This window comes from Vipera berus (genome assembly GCF_964194415.1).
Source record: "Vipera berus genome assembly, chromosome: 3".
NCBI classification, from domain to species: Eukaryota; Metazoa; Chordata; class Lepidosauria; order Squamata; family Viperidae; genus Vipera; species Vipera berus.
This window is the reverse complement of record NC_138204.1, coordinates 33,507,237-33,523,305: the sequence shown is the minus strand read 5'-3', so window position 1 is coordinate 33,523,305 and position 16,069 is coordinate 33,507,237. Positions and strand designations below refer to the sequence as shown.

Here is a 16,069-nt window from a genome sequence, read left to right as displayed (position 1 = left end):
AGGTGGGGGAGGGGACGGGTGGACATTGGTGACGGTTTCCATTGGTGGGCCGTGGTATCAAGGCCGAGTCTTACTCCCACACGTTTCCAGCTCTGTTAACGTGGCAGGGTGAGACTGCAGCGGGGCTGAGGCGCGCAAAAATTTCCATGCATGGTCGCCCTTCCAGAGAAGCCAGCAGCGGTCACGTGGCTCCCACCCTCCGCGGATTCGCTGGCGGCAACGCGAGGTGGCCACGGGGACGGAGCCCGAGCGAGCGAAGGGAAGCGGCTGCTCGCTCTTCTCTTCATCAGAGCGGCGGAGCGATGTCGAGCGATAACCGGGAAGGCGCCCTTAAACGGGCCCGGCCTAGCAGCCCGGCCGACGGCTTCCAGACGCCTCAAAAGCGCGGCGTTCCCGCCGCAGGCTCGGCGGGTTCTGTTACGCTCCATCTTCGGCTCTGGGGCACGGAGCAGCTGTGCATCTTCCTTCAGGAGCAGGGCTTCGAAGCTGCGGAGCTGCAGTGCTTTCGAGGTGCGCGGGAAAGCTGGCAAGTGTAATTGCGGGGCGGGGCGCGGGAAGGTTTATTGAGGAGCCGCCACTGGTGTTGCTGTGGGCGTTTGCCCGACATTTGACTCTTGCCGAAAGAGAGACTAGATTCGGAAAGGCTTTTCTTTAAAGATCTTCTTGCACCGTTTGGTGCAGGGCGCTCCAAAAGTGATGCCCGTCGCCGCCCGTGAATATGGGGCAGGCTCTTTCTCTACTGTAGAAAAAAAATAAATCTCTAAATCCAAAGAGCTTTCCTCGACGTGCTCCTAGCCACGGTATACCTATACACTGGCAGCTATGAGACGTCTTGAATCATCCTTAGTCGTGCAGCTGTTAAGTGTTTTCTCCACTATGCCAGTTCAAAGGCAGCCCCAGCATATTTAAACTTTGCTACCGGTAGGATTTCTCTCCTTATTCCTAACACGGTGGTGTTAGAATGGGTGGTGTTAGGAATGGGACTGAGAAGGGAAGAACAAATTCCATAGCAATACAGCTGCATGCCTTCTCGAGGATGTTTGGGTAGCACTTTAAATCAATAGTAGGAAATGACCCGGATTTTCTTCTTTTAAGTCTAATGGGCAACCATGTTAAACAGGTTTTTTCTGAGTGAGGGGAGATGACTCTGGGAGCCTTTGTAGTGCCACTGTGAAGAATATTCTCAGCATCTGTTAGATAAAATTGCTTGACTTTGCTAACTGGGCAGATTTTTTGGAAGTAATTAGGACAGTTGAGCCAATTAATGCAAAAGAATTGGACAGAATCCATGGGGCTGTTAGGCAGCAGGCTAGAAGCCAGGAACTAGTCTGGCCTTAGCCATGAAAGTGGCTGGCAACTTTGGGCCAATCACTCTCACTCAGTCCAACCCACTTCATAGATTTGTTGTGGGGAAAATAGGATGAGGAAGGAGCGCTAAGTATCACAAATGAAGGCAATTGTATGTGTCCCAGGATAATGTTGCCGGATCCAATCTGGGTCAGTCACTGGGACCGGAGGTTTAGTCTACCAAGCTTTTGAACTTGTGCTGGAGCCCATCCTCAGGGAACTTTTCTGTCACCGGCATGTATCACACAAGAATGTCTCCCGTGAGAGAGAAGTTCCCTGAGGATGGGCTCCAGCACAAGTCCAAAGGCTCCGAAGACTAAACCTCTGGTCCTGGGGACTGCTCCAGATTGGATCCTGTATATTTGTACTTTGAGTTAACTATAAAATAAAGCTGGGATGAATAAATAAAATAATAAAATTAAGGCCTCTTGGGAGGTGATTGGGTCCATGTGAAAATCAATGCCTTATGTTGGAAAAAGCTGGTGCTGCCCACCTTGAAGGAAGTATTGATATATGCCTCCTTCTCAAGAGACCAGGAGAGGTCATCTGATATCATGCAGTGTGTTACATGCAGATCTGTTCTGTTCCAGCCTACTACCAGCCCTGCAGAAATGTCAGGGACAACCCCTTTTCAAAAGTCAATAGGCTGGAAGTAAGCCCGCTAAATTTATTTACACAAAACAGATCCAAAACAGAGCAAAATTAATACGAACCACGACTAAATCAGAAGCTGTTCAAACGTTGCCTTCAGCAACCAGCACCTCCCACACATTCCCCTTTTAATAATAATAATAAGTTGGAAGGGACCTTGGAGGTCATCTAGTCCAACCCCCTGCTAAGGCAGGAAACCCTATACCATTTCAGACAAATGGCTGTCCAGTCTCTTAAAAACTTCCAGTGTTGGAGCATTCACCACTTCTGGAGGCAGGTTGTTCCACTGGTTAGTTGTTCTAACTGTCAGGAAGTTTCTCCTTAGTTCTAGGTTGCTTCCCTCCTTGATTAGTTTCCATCCATTGCTTCTTGTCCTGCTTTCAGGTGCTTTGGAGAATAGCTTGGCTCCCTCTTCTTTGTGGCAGCCCCTGAGATATTGGAACACTGCTATCATGTCACCCCTCACCCTTCTCTTCATTAAACTACACATACCCAATTCCAACAACCGTTCCCTATATGTTTTAGCCTCCAGTCCCCCAATCATCTTTATTGCTCTTCTCTGTACTCTTTCTAGAGTCTCGACATGTTTTTTACATTGTGGTGACCAAAACTGGATGCAGTATTCCAGGTGTGGCCTTACCAAGGCATTGTAAAGTGGTATTAGTACTTCATGTGATCTTGATTCTATCCCTCTGTTAATGCAGCCTAGCACTGTGTTGGCTTTTTTGGCAGCTGCAGCACACTACTGGCTCATATTTAAGTGATTGTCCACTAGGACTCCGAGATCCCTCTCACAGTTACTACTGTCGAGCAAGGTACCACCTATACTATACCTGTGCAATTGATTTTTCCTGCCTAAATGTAGAACCTTACTTTTTTCACAATTGAATTTCATTTTGTTAGATAGTGCCCAGTGTTTGAGTCTGTCCAGATCCTCCTGTATCTTAAGCCTATCTTCTCTAGTATTGGCTATTTCTGACAGCTTGATGTCATCTGCAAATTTGATGAGTTCCCCATCTATCCCCTCGTCCAAATCATTGATGAAGATGTTGAAGAGCACTGGGCCTAGAACAGAGCCCTGGGGCACCCCACTACACACTTCCTTCTATGTAGTTTAAACAGTTTCAAGGCGTGGCTTCTCTTTGCCTCCTCCCGAGGTGCCCCATTGCCTTCCTTTGTTTACTCCTGCTTGTCTGCCTCCTGCTTCCGGCGTCCTTGAACAAGGCCAGCTGTGGGTCGTCTTCGTCCAAGCTGTCAGGCTCACACAGCTGGGTCTGAGGAGGAACCAGATGGGAGGGGCCTGGCTGAGAGCTCTGCGATGCCTCAGAACTGTCCTCCGCAGGCTCTCCAATCCCCCCCCTCCTCCCCCTCCTCCTCCTCCTCCTCCTCCTCCTCCTCCTCCTCCTCCTCAGAATTGTCCGATTCAACTGCCGAACCCACAGGCTGACACTGAAACACAACAAGATCTTGCAAGCCTCCCTTGATTTCTAGGTGGGTTTTCCAGATAGATGCAACTGCTATAGATAAGGCACATATCCCTGTTCAACAGCCAGGAAATAATTAGGACACACAGAAATCACTTTCAGGCAAACATTGAGGCACAACACAGAGACATGGTTAAAGTAACAGCAAAACTTTATTGGTATAACATATAATACTGTCTCCTTTGCATACATGCTAATGTCCTTCTGAACAAGGCTGCCAAGTCTGAATCCAAAGATGACTCTACGAATAGGCTAGGATCTCTTTTTATTCCCCAAAGTTCTTGCTTTTTTGGTTAATTGGGATTGTATCTTTTTTCATGCTCAGGCCCAACTTCCTTTGATAGGTTCAGGTGACATTTTTCCTTTGTTTTCTTAATGACTTCATTTCTTATCTATTTCCCTGAAGGGATCTTTCAGTAAGATTCTGGCTTTTGTCTTCTCTGCTTTTGCACATGCTTTATCTTTAGTTACACCAGCTTTAGCCTAATCTTACAGGTGCAGTATCAATATGCTGAGGACACCATCTCTGTTTCTTGCTGGCTAAGGGGTACTATCCTGGTGTTGGCCTAGTAATACCTGCAAGGTGCAAGGGATTGGATGGGGAAGAACCAGTTTCAACTTAGCCCTAGCAAGTGGGTCTGGATTTTTGGGACTCCTGATTCCAAGAATGTGTCGTTTTGATTCTTGCCAGGCTAGTGTTCCACCAGTCACACATGGTGCACAATTTGGAGCTACTCAGGGAGTTGTAAATTCTGCTTGAGGAACAGGTGGTAGTCCTGGCAATGGGGGCCTTTAGACATATCCACCTCTTACACCAATTGCAGTCATTCCTGGACTGGGATAGTTTGCTCACAGTAACTCAAACTCTGGTCATTTCCCAGTTGAATTACAGCAGGGGTGTCAAACTGCTGGCCTGCATCATCCGGAAGCCATGCCCACCCCATTGCCGGCAATGGCAAAACAGTCCCGATACGTCTTGCGACGTCACATGACGTCACGAGTTTGACATGTCTGAATTACAGCAATGGCTGTACATGGGAATGCCCTTGAAGATCTAGGAAAAGATCTGGAAATTACAACTAGTTCAGAATGCGATGCTTTTGCAGTTCTAGATGTCTCACATTTTGCCCACATTTCACCACTATTGCATGAGGTGCAATTGCTCCAGTTTCTTTCCAGATAGTGTTTGTCACCTTTAAAGTCTTAAATGGCATGCGCCTAGGCTACATATGGATCTCCTGTCTTGAGAGTATCTGCTGATGCTTCTAAGTAAAATAGAATGGGTACATTCTAGGTCCCATCTCTTAGACATTGTCATCCAAGGACCTAAGCAGCACATCTTTTAAAATGAATTAAAAATGGTGTGCTATTGGTTTAATTTAAGACAAGTGTGAAGCAAATAGATTATATTCCAATATCTCATCTTAAGCCACCATTCATTCTATCCAAAACATAGGTTCCATCATGATAAAAAGGCCACTTTTTCCAATGGGAATATTTATATGTTTACAAATATGTTATTATGCTAATTATTTAAAATGAATTTCATAGAATTAGTGTTTATGTTGCTCACCTTGTTTCCTGTTGGATGATGTCCTGACTTTTGATTTATACTGTCCTTGGACAGCAACATCAGGACTGTTTTGTTATGGTTACATCAGTGCAGCAATTGTTGGCTGAAACTATAAATCATTGATGAAGAAATGGCTCTAGATTGCTTCTAGTCCTGCCTGTGGAACTTACCCTTACTTCCAGAAGCAATCATTTCATTTACCTCCTAATGTTGCTACAGCCAATTCTTAATTGATTGTTGTTAACTTCTGAATACTATTTGAATTGAAATCACCTGGCAATAATCTTGCTTTCTATATCTTTCTGTGAAATGTCTTGCTTAGGTTACAACAGAGGTTTTCAAACTTGGTCCTTTTATGACTCATAGACTTCAACTCCCAGAATTCCTCAGCCAGGTATGCTGGCTGAGGAATTCTGGGAGTTGAAGTCCATGAGTCATAAAAGAGCCGAGTTTGAAGACCCCTGGGTTATAGTATAAGGAGCTTTTAGGTAAGTGGATTAGGAAGTTGGAACTTAAGTTGAACTCTTTGCTATGTGGTTCTTCACTGGGTGAGTTTGGGCTATTAGTGGTTTTTTGTAGCCTAATCCTACAAACCACAGATGATATATTAAGTTTAAAACTGATGTCCAGCTTTGCTTACATACAGGCAATCTTTACTTATTATATCTGTGATATCTGTAAAAATGTGATTCTAGAAATGAATTGGTAGAAAATATAACTCAAATTTATCTGACGTGCCCTTGTTGCTTTCTGAGCTTGCTTGTTTTCTTGCATACATTTCATTACCCAAACTAGGTAATTACAGTACTAGTAAGGAGTGCGGTTTGCTGTCAGTTTATATTCTAGTGGCTTGCCATGTCAGTGTTCAAATTTATCACATTTTAAACTGAAGTTTTCCTAGAATGTATTATGGTGATAATTATATTAACTTCTGACCAATATGTAGGATTTTAAGTATAATTTTTATGAGTTCGGCTATAAAAATAATTACACTGGGTAATACAGTAGAGATTTTGCAGATGGTGGCTTGCCCAAGTTGGAAACTAATCAGGGTCAAGTGTGGGATGGGAGACAGCTAGGTTAAATTTTGTTGGAATTTTATTCCTTAACAAGTTTGTCATGAATTGGGATCAAAGAAACAACAGGCATGAAATTAAGTACTTTATTTTTCAAGAGTGATAACTGCAGAGCCCCCCTCATCCATTCAGCACACATTATATACCTTATAATCAGTCCTCCTATAGAATATCACTCCCTTTATTCAGTCACCCGTCCTTACTAGGGCCTCTTACGTTTCTGAGAATGCCTTTCTCTAAAGTGAAGCTATCCTTATCTTATTTCCTTGGGTAAGCTATCTTACAGGCTTGTGAAAAGAAAGAAGGCGAAAACAATATCTTAAAAAACAAAATGATATATGGTTTCAGAATCTTAATAAAGCCGTAATTGTCAGCTGGCACCTTAATGCTTGCTTGTGCTTTGCTACAATACAATAACAGACTGCCATGTACTATGGGGAGGTGGGGAACGCAAGGGGCAAAACAAAAGTGAATGCTGTATCTCTTCGAGATTCTGCTTCAAGGTCACCCGGCATACCAGCTGCATACCTTCTTGTGCTTGGGTTGACCATTACAAACAGATCCTGCCTGAACCTTACTGGTCACAAAATGGTGGGCAATGGGAGGCAGCTAAGGGAGGGAAAAATTGAACTTAGAGATTTTGGTGCCCGATTTTCAGTTCTGGCTATGCACTACTGCAATGTACTTGACTTCTAATAAAATTATATCTTTCTCAACAAATGGAGCCAAGCATCATTTGTATTTAGAGGTGTATTTGTATTTAAATTTGTGACAAGTCTAACAGTAATGCTCTAATAAAATATCCTAATATTATGTAAAAAAAAAACTTAATAACTGGTAAGTCAACATTTCAGAAGAAGGAAATTGAAAACTTATTTCCCTACTGTTGTCAAAAAATCTGCATGGAGGTTGACCATGATATCAGCAAAAAGCAAGCAAAGGGGATTAATATGTAGAAACATGTTATAATCAAATTACATGGATAGCCAAAAATATATTGTTATATTCACTTGTGTTCCCTGTTTCAAAGTAAGCATGATTTACTATGATGTAGTAATGTTAGAGAGTGTGCCCAATAAGCTTTGTGAATTGGTTGAATCTAGAAGGCTGTGTTACTTGACAATCTGGCATAGAATTGCTTGCTCTGCTCAGTAAAATGTTCTTATCTCATAAGTAAGCAAGCTCAAACTACTTTGCAAGTAGCAAATCTTCAGGGCACTGGCAAGACCCACATTCTTTACTATGTAACTTCCTGTATCTTCAGAGAAGTTTTGCAATGTGTATTGCAGGTCTTCTGATTATGCTAACTTATTCTAGGGTAAATGTAATATTCAGGTTTTCCTATACAGGGAGTGCAGAATTATTAGGCAAATGAGTATTTTGACCACATCATCCTCTTTATGCATGTTGTCTTACTCCAAGCTGTATAGGCTCGAAAGCCTACTACCAATTAAGCATATTAGGTGATGTGCATCTCTGTAATGAGAAGGGGTGTGGTCCAATGACATCACACCCTGTATCAGGTGTGCATAATTATTAGGCAACTTCCTTTCCTTTGGCAAAATGGGTCAAAAGAAGGACTTGACAGGCTCAGAAAAGTCAAAAATAGTGAGATATCTTGCAGAGGGATGCAGCACTCTTAAAATTGCAAAGCTTCTGAAGCGTGATCATCGAACAATCAAGCGTTTCATTCAAAATAGTCAACAGGGTCGCAAGAAGCGTGTGGAGAAACCAAGGCGCAAAATAACTGCCCATGAACTGAGAAAAGTCAAGCGTGCAGCTGCCAAGATGCCACTTGCCACCAGTTTGGCCATATTTCAGAGCTGCAACATCACTGGAGTGCCCAAAAGCACAAGGTGTGCAATACTCAGAGACATGGCCAAGGTAAGAAAGGCTGAAAGACGACCACCACTGAACAAGACACACAAGCTGAAACGTCAAGACTGGGCCAAGAAATATCTCAAGACTGATTTTTCTAAGGTTTTATGGACTGATGAAATGAGAGTGAGTCTTGATGGGCCAGATGGATGGGCCCGTGGCTGGATTGGTAAAGGGCAGAGAGCTCCAGTCCGACTCAGACGCCAGCAAGGTGGAGGTGGAGTACTGGTTTGGGCTGGTATCATCAAAGATGAGATTGTGGGGCCTTTTCGGGTTGAGGATGGAGTCAAGCTCAACTCCCAGTCCTACTGCCAGTTTCTGGAAGACACCTTCTTCAAGCAGTGGTACAGGAAGAAGTCTGCATCCTTCAAGAAAAACATGATTTTCATGCAGGACAATGCTCCATCACACGCGTCCAAGTACTCCACAGCGTGGCTGGCAAGAAAGGGTATAAAAGCAGGAAATCTAATGACATGGCCTCCTTGTTCACCTGATCTGAACCCCATTGAGAACCTGTGGTCCATCATCAAATGTGAGATTTACAAGGAGGGAAAACAGTACACCTCTCTGAACAGTGTCTGGGAGGCTGTGGTTGCTGCTGCACGCAATGTTGATGGTGAACAGATCAAAACACTGACAGAATCCATGGATGGCAGGCTTTTGAGTGTCCTTGCAAAGAAAGGTGGCTATATTGGTCACTGATTTGTTTTTGTTATGTTTTTGAATGTCAGAAATGTATATTTGTGAATGTTGAGATGTTATATTGGTTTCACTGGTAAAAATAAATAATTGAAATGGGTATATATTTGTTTTTTGTTAAGTTGCCTAATAATTATGCACAGTAATAGTCACCTGCACACACAGATATCCCCCTAAAATAGCTATAACTAAAAACAAACTAAAAACTACTTCCAAAAATATTCAGCTTTGATATTAATGAGTTTTTTGGGTTCATTGAGAACATGGTTGTTGTTCAATAATAAAATTAATCCTCAAAAATACAACTTGCCTAATAATTCTGCACTCCCTGTATTTATGAAACAAGAAGAATCACTCTATTAGAATAACATGAAGAATTAATTTACAGGTATCTTTGCCTTTAATTCTAATAATTTATTAAATGTTTATGTTGCCTGACTCTCAAGACACTATTAACATGGATTAGTAGTCTCTTCTTACTCTATATTTTCATGGCTTCTCTGAAGAATTTATAATTGCATGAATCAAAGCAATACTAATATTTCAGGGTTATTAATGTATATTCATTAATTGTAGTCCTGTAAGCTCCCAATTTCAGAAAGAAATGTTAAAGTGTATGTATTTAACTCCCTAGAACATAAAATAACCGGTTCAATTGTACCGTCTCTCACTGAATCTCATCTTGAAAACATGGGAATTCGGTAAGCAACTTTTTTATTTATTTAAATAGAAGGAATTATAAGAATTTTATGTCTTCTGCATCTGCAGAGCTCTTTGGTTTTGGTTTATTATTGTTTGCCTGAATAGTATAATATACTTAAGTGACTTTAATTTTCAGAAGCTGATTTTAGAAAGATTTTTTTATATTGCCTTGGTACACAAAAAATGGAAGATATAAAAAAGCAAAAATACAAGCAAAAACAAAAAGAAAATGAAAATGAAAAATACATTTAAAAATACATACCAAAACATTTTTAAACTTCTGTTTTTAAACTTTGCTTATAACCTGGCCACACACAATGATATAAGTTTGTCTTCCCATTGTGTTGATAGATAACTAGTTCACAAATCATTTATCCAAAATAACAAACATGTAATACCACTGTCTACATTGTGTCAAGTTTCTCTGTTACATGCTGTCATAATTTCAAGGATAACATAAACTCAACAACTCAAATGTTTTTATTATAATAAGAATATACAATAAGCAACTTTTGTTAGTGAATAACAAAATAAAGATTTTCCCTGATGATATAGCATTGTGTTATCTTTTATTGTTAGTAATCTCTTACTTTTAATAAGAATTTATTTTACTATATATTTTATATTATTGTCTTATATCATTTTGTCCTTTTAATGCTATTTATGTTCTTACTATGTTCTTCTCTTCATTTTCTAATATGTCCTGTTTCTGTTTCCCATACCCTGTTGTCTATTTCACTTGACCCTTGTAAACTTTCTTATTGCTTTTATCTGTATCCTTTTTGATAAGAACTGTGGTCCTAAAGTTGTGCAGGTCTTTGCAGCCCTAAGTCACACTAAGAAGCTTTTAACTTCTGCCAAAGGATTATTGCTTTTGTCATTGTGGTTTAGAGGCACCATATATCATTGAATTAACATTACTATAACACATCCTAATAGTGGATACTGCTTTGCTTGCAGGATGTAAATGAAGATATAGTATGCATACCATTTTATAGCTAAAATCTGCAGAACATTGCTCCGGGTTAAATGAGAAAATGAAATATATGTATATGTTCTCATTAATAAAGTTAATGTGGAAATATAAATCTATTTTTATTTTATTTAAATAAAATATTTAAATTATTTTATTTTATTTAAAATAAGAATAAATGTATTTTTTGTTCATGGTTATCCTTTAAAAATCAGTGATTTATCACCATCACTTTCTGCCAGGAGACATTTTGCTAAAAAGTTCTGTAAAAATTCTTGTCTTAATATGAAAGCTAAATTAATTGCTACTAGGTTTATTACTAAATAAAATATTGAATATGTTTAAGTCACATTATATGCTTCATTTTCAGAGCTGTAGGAGTGAAAGAGAAGCTGCTAAACTGTGTGCGCCAACTGGCACAAAGTCAAAGTCAAAATGATATAGCAAAAGTGAGAGAACAGTTTCTTATTTATTATGTATGTTGAAAAAGGACTATACCAAACAAAATTAGTCTTGCTGTAATATATAATTTCAATACTTAAGTCAGTTTATTTAACATTGGGAAACAAGCTACACTGCAATCCAAATTTCTAAATAGCCCAGGAATTGGATCTCCTGGCTATAAAATGCTTATTAGTACACAACAGAAGTCTTTAGATATTTGCATAAGTGGTAGAGCAGACATGTCAAACACAAGGCCTGGGGGCCGGATCCGGCCCGCGAAGTGGTTTCATGTGGCCCGCGAAGCCATCCTGGAAACAGTGAGGGAACAGCCCTCACTGCCTTGGCCCTGGCCCAGAGACCCTCCTTCTGCCAGAGACCCTCAGATCTGTCCCACTCCTGCCCAGGCCCCCATAGGCACCCTTGATGCGAACGATGTAGAGCTGGCCATGCCCACCCAGTAAGCCATACGCACTCTAGCCACACCCACCCAGTAGGCCACACCCACCCGGCCCCCTGAGGGCAACCGCAATGCTGATGCGGCCCTCAATGAAATTGAGTTTGACACCCCTGTGGTAGAGAATCGACATACTTTCATTTTTATATGTTTGTTTAGGTGTTGTTTTACAATTGTAAAACCACCTGGTCTGTTTTCTGTCTGCCCATTAATTTCCAAATTGTTGTTATATATTTCAAAAGAATGTTAGTATCTATAAAATTCAGCTTTGAAACAAAATGTGTGAAATAACAGTTGTTTAAAATGAAGTCTCTATAACAGAAGACCATATCATATGAATCATAGGACCTTAGTGATTAGGACTCTGGGTTGACGTATAGTCTGAGTTCGAGACCCGAATGCTGTTGTGTGACCTAGTAGTTCGAAAGCGAGCAATCGCAAATAGATAGGTACCATTTTGGTAGGCACATTAATGGGGACATGAAAGTGGCCCCCAACTGGGCAATGGTGATGTTACCAGCTAATCCTTTCAGCCCTTTCAATGGAAAAGGATTGCATGAACCAATGTTGTATTTTGAATTATGCATCTCTAATGTTTAGCTGATATTACATTACATTACATTCTTTCTGAAAGGATATATAGATATCCAGCACAAAAAAATTATACTTTCTGTTAAATTAACTGTAATCTTAAAACGATAAAAATAATAGCCAACAGACACTGAAATTGTCTTTCATGATGTTCATCAACTGGATATGCTAATTTCTTCCATGCCTCTGTGTGCCCTTGAACATTTCATTTAGTGTATTCTAACAACTAGAATAACAAGTAGTTATTTCATTAATTTGATACTTTTGCTTGGAAAACATATAACCTCCTCCTTTATACATGGTAATTTTACAAATGGATCACCAAACAAATCAACTGAGAGTACTCATTTGAGAGACAAATGATCAGACTGAAGTCATCCTTCAGACATGTTTTGGGAAGACCTAACTCTCTAGAAAACTCTACAGTGCTGGGAAGGGTGGAAGGAAAGAAGAAAGGAAGATGACCAACAGCAAGGCTTTACCATTGGAAGAATTAAAAGACTAAGTTGAAGACAGTGGCTTGGCAAAAATATATGGTCACTAAAAGTTGGCATTGACCTGATAGCACATAATAAATCGTTATAATAAAGCAAAAAATCCTACATAACCGGAACAATGTTAAGCAGATAATCAGTTATTTAATCATATATGTAACTTTGAACACAGGGTAGATTATTGCTAGAAAATAATCACTTACTACCTGTAGTTCTCAAACTGGAGTTATGTTACAGTGTCAATTTCTCCCAATAATCGAGATTTTAAGCTTCCTTCCCAGCAGCATCCAAATATGATGGCTAATGCAAGAAAGGGGGGCAACAGATATTTGAGTAAAAGCAGAACCAAGATCTTTCCAGGATATGAATGGGGACAAATACTAACTTTCTAAGTATGCCTATATTATTTTGAAAATTACTTAAATTCTGTGATGAAATGGAAGTTTAGATTACCCCAATGATAAAACTGAAAATCTGGAAAGTTAAAATTCCCTGCTTTTAAAAAAAAAACACCAGGGTCCATCCCTTCCATAAGAATTTTCATAATATTCTTAGAACAGATAACTTTTTTTAAAAAATCCTCCTTTATCTACAGGCTTTATTTTCTGCCCCAAATCTCTTCAAGATGGTAAGAGAGTAGCCATATATAGTAGAATGGCAAAAGAAAGATAATAGCGAGTGTTGTGGGAAAACCCAGTGAAAGAGACAAGAGACAGCAACACAAAACAATAATTCTTACTTTAAGATTCAGAGGTTTATTTTGCTAATAATTTGGAACATAGCAAAGATAATAACACAGCATCACTTACGTTAAAAACTCATTGCAATGCGGTCCAATGACACAGCAGTTCCAATAAGGACAGCTATAGGCCAATGGCAAATCAATCAGGTCCAGTCCCAACTCTTTATATCCTTTCCCGTCCTAAGACTGTAGACATATGGTCGGCAATCTTATACTTTCTGCTGAGTTTCTGCTGACTTCCTTCTGACCCTCTGCTGAACATAACTTTCCACATACTCATGTACATTGGAACCCGCATTCATCAGTTACTTTCAGTTCCCTGTATCTTACTGTTCCAGTCCTTATGTTCTAAATATATTTGAAACAAGCAAGCTTAGCAAAATCATATTAAGTAAAGTACAATTACAAACTGCAAAATTAAGCATAGCACAAAGTTTGGTTCAATACTTTTTCCATGAGTCCCGATTTAATTTACCTGGGCATAAACCTTGCATAGAAGAATAGTCAGTATTTTCATTTTCCACACGAGTATTAAAATAATTCCTCGGGGTTTTTCAACTTTTGTTTTATATGGGTGATGAATTTGTCCCAGTTGATTTTCATTTGGGCTACTTGTTACTTGTTAGTCAGGGGCTTTTAATTATTCTATGTTTATCTTAATTTTTTAGAATTAGAAAAAGGCAATGTTTATTCTTGATTGAAACATTATTCATCATTGATTAATGGATATTTTAAAATTTTGTTTTGCTTTTTCCAGGTATTTAATGATCCAATCCATGGTCATATTGAAATGCATCCTCTTCTTGTTTGCATCATTGACACACCTCAATTTCAGCGTCTACGATATATTAAACAGTTGGGTGGCAGTTACTTTGTTTTCCCAGGAGCATCACACAATCGCTTTGAACATTCTCTTGGGTAAGGAGTATTGTTTTCTTGTTTATACACAGGAATTGCCTTTGTATAAGTAAAAAGATTCTACTGAAGTTTTTAAAACAACCAGTTCCTGCTATATGTTTTCCATTGAGGGAGATTTTTATATTTAAATTTTGTTAATGATGCTGCATGTTTAACTATACTTAATATTTACAATGTTTAGTATGTTTTCATAAACTTTGGGAACCATCACTAATAATTGTAGTTGAAAAGAAAGACTACTTGACTTATATAGCTGGTATCTTGAATATAATGCAGTTTATTATATTGAATACCATTAATAAAACTGGGATTTGTGTAGAGAGAATTTCTGTATTGTAGGGTTTCCATGCTCCATGCAAAGAATAAGAGAGAGGAAAACATTTCTTAATTTCTGCTTGAACCAAAAAAAACCTGGTCTCTACATAGTGTATATAAAATACAGGCAAGAATACGCAGATATTGTTTTCTTTTTAAAAAAATCTTTCTTGTCTGACGTTAAATGGATGCATGAGGAAGATTTAATTGTTCAAAACAAAGATAATTTAATATGAAATATTCTCTAATATCTTATAATATTGAAATTCAGAATTTAAATAAGCCTTATAGTAGTTCATAATCGCATTACATTTGTAACTTAATTTCCCATTTTATTTATAAATCTTAAACTCAAGCCATAGAAAAGTTAATTTCTTTCCTTTTTGGAAAAGTGTTAGTCATCTCGCAGGCCGTTTGGTGCAGGCGTTGCAAGAACGACAACCTGAACTGAATATTGATCAAAGGGATATTCTCTGTGTTCAAATTGCTGGACTTTGTCATGATTTGGGTAAGTAATTTTTTTGCTAATAAGTAATATGTATATAAACATTTTATACCATTAGAAACTATTTCTTGTGACAGTTTTAACAACTGTATTAACTTCTGCATTCACTTGATCAAATATATGTTGGCCCTGAGATAGAAATATGGACAGATTTCGTGCTTGTGGAAAAAGTAGGGTAGAATGATAAAATACTGCATTCAACATGAGACAGGTGAGTCAATTCCTATACAAAAGAATAAATAAATATTAATTTGATGTAAACTGTATCAATATTTAAAATGCAGTTGCTGATGTGGCTAAGGTGTACAAAGGGATTACAAAAGTCAATGATGAAATGCCTCAACTAGAATTCATTATTTTGACTCTTATGTACCGTAGAGATGTAATTCAATGCTTCTCCACCAATGGAGACCAACTGATGGCACACAGAAGTAATTTAGGTGGGGTGACAGTCTTTCCCAAATCGCTAAAACAAATAGAGCTGTACATCCACAGGAGTGTATTTCTGCTGTCAATTATTGGAGCTTTATAGTCAAAATAATTTCTTTTGTTGTTGTTAGCTTTGTGCCATTCTTTATTTTGACATACACACACACACACACTCAGTGCTTTTTTTGTAGAAGAAAAAGGTGCCAGAACTCACACATGTCATACAACCCGCCATGCCTACCGTACAAGGTTCCATCCAAAAAAGGTGCTGGAACTCCGTTCTGAATGTTCTATGACAAAAAAGGCCTGTATATACTTAATGTAGGCTTATAGTAGTGTAAGGTTTTTTGCTCGGAATCCAAATCCCAATGAGACTCTGAATACAAGGCAACTGAAAAGAACACAGGTTTATTCTTTTGATCTGTGGGAAGTCAGCCCCCCCCCAGAGAAGGAAATATTAAAAGGGCAGAAAATATATTTCTTCAAAGGATCTTAAAGAGGCAGAAAAGCATGCCCAGTTTCCTTAATAGCCCCAAGTCTTCCTCCCACAAGCAGAAACCAGCTCTATAGAAATGCAGTTGTAAACCATCCAGAAAAGTTGGAGGCCCTCAGCTAGAAGATTAAGAAGACAAAGACACCTAAAATCTACATACCCCACCCAAAGTCTAAGACAGGACATAATAGGATTAACCCACAGATGCCAAAGGACACACCCAGACTCAGGTGAGAATACATGCCACAGGAAATACAAAGCCTAAAACAGGAACAGGAAACAACTCCAAACAAAAGGCTCC

At 39.1% G+C, this 16,069-nt stretch overlaps 1 protein-coding gene across 2 annotated transcripts in view; it reads left to right on the top strand.

Moving 5' to 3' along the window:
- The first annotated feature begins 61 nt into the window (after positions 1–61).
- The window catches only part of SAMHD1 (SAM and HD domain containing deoxynucleoside triphosphate triphosphohydrolase 1), a 46,193-nt gene continuing 30,185 nt past the window's right edge, over positions 62–16,069 (top strand). The window contains exons 1-5 of one of the 2 annotated variants that reach the window (XM_081324492.1): positions 62–510; positions 9,343–9,409; positions 10,754–10,832; positions 13,866–14,026; positions 14,734–14,849. In XM_081324492.1, coding sequence (XP_081180618.1) covers positions 147–510; positions 9,343–9,409; positions 10,754–10,832; positions 13,866–14,026; positions 14,734–14,849 — 787 coding nt within the window. In that variant the 5' untranslated portion in view covers positions 62–146. The remainder of the gene's footprint in view (positions 511–9,342; positions 9,410–10,753; positions 10,833–13,865; positions 14,027–14,733; positions 14,850–16,069) is intronic. The other variant, XM_081324491.1, reaches the window with a different exon arrangement.